The sequence below is a fragment of the Eulemur rufifrons genome, chromosome 16, assembly GCF_041146395.1.
Source record: "Eulemur rufifrons isolate Redbay chromosome 16, OSU_ERuf_1, whole genome shotgun sequence".
NCBI classification, from domain to species: domain Eukaryota; kingdom Metazoa; phylum Chordata; class Mammalia; order Primates; family Lemuridae; genus Eulemur; species Eulemur rufifrons.
The window spans coordinates 82,793,850-82,799,849 of NC_090998.1; the positions used below are offsets into that span (position 1 = coordinate 82,793,850).

The 6,000-nt window shown below is 45.7% G+C and overlaps 1 protein-coding gene across 8 annotated transcripts in view; it reads right to left on the reverse strand.

The window, feature by feature from the left end:
• Positions 1 to 4,839, reverse strand: part of CRY1 (cryptochrome circadian regulator 1) — a 71,711-nt gene extending 66,872 nt beyond the window's left edge. For 6 of the 8 annotated variants that reach the window (XM_069491444.1, XM_069491446.1, XM_069491439.1 and 3 more), the window contains exon 1: positions 3,712 to 4,839. Coding sequence is in view for 5 of the 8 variants with exons in the window: in XM_069491439.1 (XP_069347540.1) it covers positions 3,712 to 3,869 (158 nt within the window). In the remaining 3 variants the exon portion in view is untranslated. The remainder of the gene's footprint in view (positions 1 to 3,711) is intronic. The other 2 variants (XM_069491445.1, XM_069491443.1) reach the window with 2 other exon arrangements.
• Between the last annotated feature and the right edge of the window lie 1,161 nt (positions 4,840 to 6,000).

Consider the following 6,000-nt stretch of genomic DNA (forward strand, 5'->3'; position numbering starts at 1 on the left):
TACCTGCTATGATCTGAATGTTTGTGTCCCCCACCCCCAAGTTCATTTGTTAAAATCTAACCCCCAATGTGATAGTATTAAGAGGCAGGGCCTTCCAGGTCTAGTTTTTATAAAAATAATAATAAAATAATTAAGAAAAAAGAGGTGGTTATGAGGGCTCCCCCTCCCATGAATGGGACTAAAAGAGGCCTGGGGAGCTTATTTGCCCCTTTCACCATGTGAGGACACATAGTATACAATTAAATGGGTTTTAATATATTCAGAGTTGTGCAACATCACCTTCTAGAACATTTTCATCACTTCAAAAAGAAACCCCCTGCCTCTTAGCTATCACCTCCCAAGTCCCCCAGATTCCCCAGCCCTAAGCAGCCATTAAACTACTTTCCGTCTCTATATACTTGCCCACTGAGGACATTTCATATAAATAGAATCACATAACACATGGAATTTTGTGACTGGCTTCTTTCACTTAGCATGTTTTCAAGGTTCATTCATACATGTCGTAGCATATACCGGTACTTCATTCCTTTTTATAGCTACAATATTCCATTATATGGACCACATTTTGTTTATCCATTCATCAGTTGATGGACATTTGAGTTGTTTCCACTTACTATTATGAATAATGCTTCTATGAACATTGATGTATAAACTTTTATGTAGTATAATTTTTATAAGAAACATGAATTTTCATAAAGCTAAATTTATCCAACAAAAAGCACTTTATTCTGAAACAGTGTCCTCCAAACTTTTTTTTTTTAATGTTAAAACATCCTTTTCTGGCCAGGTGTGGTGGCTCACATCTGTAATCCCAGCATTTTGGGAGGTCGAGGCAAGAGGATCACTTAAGGCCAGGAGTTCAAGACTAGCCTGTATAACATAGTGAGACCCTATCTCAACAAAAATTTGTAAAAATTAGCCAGGCACAGTGGCTAGCACCTGTAATCCCAGCTACTTGGGAGGCTGAGGCAGGAGGATTGCTTGAGCTGAGGAGTTCAAGGCTGCAGTAGCTATGCATATGCTGCTGAGCTCCCGCCTACGTAACACAGCAAGACCTTGTCTCAAAAAAACAATCCTTTTTACATGAAATGATGGCAATATCAAAAGGTAGTTTTATTAATGTACTTAGTAGGTAAAATAATTTTTTTTTAATTTTGCTTTTCTGTTAAATCCAAAAGTCTAAAAAATGTAGACTGAAAGAAATACAAGATAGCTTCTAAGAAAAACTAGGTTGGTTCACCCTCCCCTCCCCCCAGAGTTGATGGCACATATTGTAAACAGTAAAAGAGGAGATACATAGGCCAAAAGGTAGATCTTGAAAGCCAGGCTAAGAAATTTGGGCATTATCCTATGGTGAATAAGGAGATTAACAAAGCTGTTTAAATATAAAATTACTGACTCCACGATACCACTTCATACAACAAACAGTAACTGAGCTATGCTACACAAAAAGCACTGAATTTAATGCTGAGTTTTGCTTTAGTGATTGCAAAAAAATTTTGCCTCTCACACTACTGAAACCACTCTAGGCAAGATTACAGATGACCTCAAATTGGTAAATCCAATTTTCAATTTTGAGTTCTCATCTTACTTGACCTATGAGCAGCATTTAGCATAGGTAAAACACCCTTTCCTCCTTGAAATACTTTCTTTACTTAACTTCTAAGACATACTCTTCTGAGTTTTCTTCTTACTTTACTAGCAGCTCCTTCACAGCCTCCTGTGCTGGTTCTTCCACAGCTCCACAGTTTCTAAACATTAAAAATAATCAAGGCTCAGTCCTTGGACTGCCTCTCTTTTCTATCTATACTCATTTTCTTAATGTTCTCAGTCTCATGGCTTCACTAGAACATAGCTTCAACAGGGTGGGGATTTGGGGCTATTTTGTTTATGTTGAGTCTCCTACACCTAAAGCAGTGCCTGGCATTAGTAGGTGCTTGACAAATATTTGTTCAATAAATGGATGGATGAATCAACGGCTTTATGTATTATCTATAAACTAGTAACTCTCCAATTTATACTTCCTGCCTGGATGTCTGTCCTGAGCTCGAGATATATCCAACTGCGTATTGGCTATCTCCACTTGAATGTGAAAAAAAAAAAAAAAAAACCACCCTCAAACAAAAGAGAACCCCAATCACTCTCCCAATGGCTTCTCCAATTGACTTCATTTCCTTACCAAAGTGCAGTTCCATCTTATAGTTCCTCAAGCCAAAAATTTTGAAATCATTGCTAACTCCTTTTCTTTCTCTCACACCACATACCCAATCTGCCAATAGATACTATGTATTCTGCCGTTAGACTACAACCAGCATATGACTACTCTTCACTTGCACCATTATCATCTCTCACCTGGATGAATCAATAGCCTCCTAACTGGTCTTCCTGCTTCTTGTCCACCTCCACTCCCCAATTCAGTTTGTTCTCAGAATCACAACCAGAAAAATTTTTTTCAAACTTACATCAGATTACATCACTTCTCTGCTCAAAATCCTTCAATTATTCCCACTTGAATCCGAGTAAAAGCCCAAACCTTGATAATTGCTTATAAAGCACCGTTCAGTCTGGCTCTATGACAACTCTGACCTCATCATCTGCTACTTTTCCCTCACTTATTCTGCTCCAGTCATATGGGCTTCCTCTACTGTTCCTCCCAAAGGTCAAGCACATTTCTACCCAGGGCCTTTTCCCATATATTGTTCCTTTTGCTGGGAACGCTCTTCCACTAGATATCTGCATCCCATCCCCTCAAGTATGCTCAACTGCCACCTTTTCTGTGACTTTTCCCTGGTCATATTTAAAACTGCAATGCCCCATCCCTACCCTTGTAATCCTTATCCCTTTTCTCTATTTTTCTCCACAGCACTTATCACCACGTAAACTACCATATATCATAGTTTCTGCTTGAACAGGACAAGACTTTTTGTCTTCCATTCACTGCTACATAGCTTTGGCATCTAAACCCGTGCCTGGCACATAGTAAGTGATCAACAATCCATCTGCTGAGCTAGTGCTTTCATTTCCACCAGGGGAGCCTAACAATCATCTAGCCTGGTATTTCAGGAAATGATCACAAAGTGTTTCTAAGATTTCCTCCAGCGTTCTAATCCCTAGAAGGATTGTATTTTGCCTAGAAAGAAAAACTGTGCTTTGTCTAACCAACCACAAGGAGGAGTTCAGGGGAAGAACTAACTGAGCAAAGAGAAACCAGATAATGCTGTTTCCCTTGCTTTTCCTGCAGTAACCTCAAGGTGGAAGAAAACTGGATTTGGAGCCAAATGTACTGAATGAATGATTTTCCTCCATACTATGAGCTACCTAGACACACACAAACGTAAACATTAAAGATCACAATTTTTCGAATGCCACAAAGAGGCCAAGGGAACCAAGCCACAGGCCACTGAGGACTGGGAGGGTGTTTCTTTAACTCCACCACCAAGAATTCTCCATAAATTCACGGGAAGAGTTCCCATGATTGCAAAGAGACACGTAACTCACCGATAAAGGCCAATGTGTTCCAGGTAATGAGTACTCTCTGGCCAGAGAACTATTAAGTCAAGTCTACGCAATACTCAAAGCACCCGCAATTCTTAAACTGTATAAGCAACGCAGTGTGAGGTCTAAATTCTCGGATTTGGCTGATCGAATATAATTCATTAACACCTGATTCATTAAACACCAAAATCAACTCCCCACGGGCTTTTAACTCACCGCCACCTGTTGATGCCCACATTGGAGGAGCCGGCAAACCAGGGGTCAAGGATGTAGACACAGCGGATGGTGTCGGCGCCCTGAATGCACTCCTTCAGGGCGGGGTTGTCGTGGAGTCGGAGCCCCTTTCGGAACCAGTGGACAGCGTTCACCCCCATGCCGAGGGGCGCGGCGGGCGGCGGGTCAGCCCCGACTTCCTCCACCGAGCAATTCAAGCAAGGAGGGTCCGGCTCATAACCGATGCCTTCGTTTCCAGGAGAATCGCCTCACCCAAGGAGTGAGGAAAGGGCGGCAGACGGGGGACAGGAAAAAATGAATCCAAGGAGGGGACCGGAGAGGGCGGGGGCGCTGGAGGCGCAGTTGGAAGATGAATGGAGGTTGCCCAGTCGGCGGAGTCCGGGTGTGACGCCCTTTAGGAGCCGGCGCCCGCCGCAACCGCCTGCAGGCGACGCATAACTTCGAGGGCCTCGGACCTCCGGAGCGTGAGCAAGTTCCAGGAGCTGGAGCCGCCACGACGGCCCGGCCTGAGCGGGCACCACAGCCCCAGGAGGTTCGTCACGGAAACCTCGCCCCACCGAGGCGGCCCCTGAGGACAAAACGGCCCGCCGGAGGGGAGTCACGGAGAGGAACAGACAGGACTCAGTCCCTGTCGACGACGCTGTCTCTCGGCCAGGGAGAGACGACCGAGGAGGGAAGAGGAGGGCGGTGGTCGAGGCCGCTGGACGCTTGCCGGCCGGTGACCGGTCCCGAAGCTGCTGGGGTGACTCCGCCGCCGCCGCCGCGTCAGCGGCCTCGGGCCCGCCCTCGACTCCTCACTGGAGGACGCGCGTCCCACGTGACCACCGGCACCTCACGTTTCTGAAGTGTGTTTACTACGCTGGCTCGGACTGGGCAATCTGCTCGCGCTTCAGTCGCTTCTGGAGGAGCGGGAGCCACCGGAGCCCAGAACCGTCTCTCCTCGCCTAAACGCTAGGCTTCCTGCCTCTGCCTCTTTCCTCTGCCGACTAGTCGCGGTCCCCTGGAAACGCCCGCGGTGATCCCAGGCCCCTTGTGAGGGAAGGCTTAGCTCCGCCCCCGGGGGCCACGAGTAGCCACCATTGGCTGAGGCTCGCTGAGACCCGGATGAGCACGGGGATGCGGGGAGCTCGCGGGCGCGCGCTCTGCTCGAGAAGGTGCGCGTGCGCTCTCGCGTTCCAGAGGGAAAGGGAGTAGTGCTGCGGGTGGGAGCGCGCTCGGGGATTCCTCCTATGGGATTTGGGGAAGGCCTACAGGCTGTGCGGTGTCCTTCCAGAGTCAGCATTGGAGCTGGGCGGGGAAGTGGCGGGGGAAGGGATGGAAGAGGCTCCACTTATATTTAAAGCTCAAACCATGTGCTTCAAAAGGGCTTTGGCCAGAGAACCCTACTTTGGAGTGTGGGGAGCGGGCGCCCTTACCATTCTGCTGGCCCTTCGGTGCCACATCCTTGTACATGCTCTGAGGAAGTGTAGTAACTGGCAAAACAGGTGCCAGGCTTTCCTACACTTCTGGAGTTTCTTAATACTATGGTTATATCATCGATGTACCAGCCCTAATCGCTTACATTTAGGGTGGTTTACAGGTCTCTTCGTGATTGAGCCTTTGTCTGCCTTTCCGGCAATAATGAACTACAGGATATGCTATGCTGTAGACATATGATGCCCTTATATTCACTCAGGTTAATTATTGAATGAACCGGGTACTGGTAAAAACATTGGAGATACAAGAGATACTTAATAAAATAGACAAAAACCCCAGCCTTTGTGGGATTTACAATTTGTCTCTTAACCTTTGTATGTGGTATTTCTTCCTCCATAAAATACTCTTCCTTGAAATCGGCTACTCACCACAACCACCATTGAGCTACCTAGTATATTTCCACACACCCCTTTGACTCAGATGAAATGATATCCAATTTGTGAAAATATTCCAGACCCCTAGGGCAGATTTAGGACCTCCCTAAACTCTCTAAGTATGTCTCTGATACATCACTTATCACATTATTGTGAACATTAGATAAAGGTTTCTATTACAATACCTAGCAATACCTGCTCAGTAATAGTATTTATTATCGTAACAATGTGTCTCTGATTCCCTTCAAAGCGTGAACTTCTCAAGGACAGGGTCTCTGTTCAGTTCACTGTGTTTTTTTGTTGTTTGATTTGTTTGGTTGGTTGGTTTTGGTTTTGTTTTATTGTTTTGTTTTGGTTTTTTTTGAGACAGGATCTTCTCTCTCCTGGGTTAGAGAACAGTAATGTCATCATAGCTCACTAC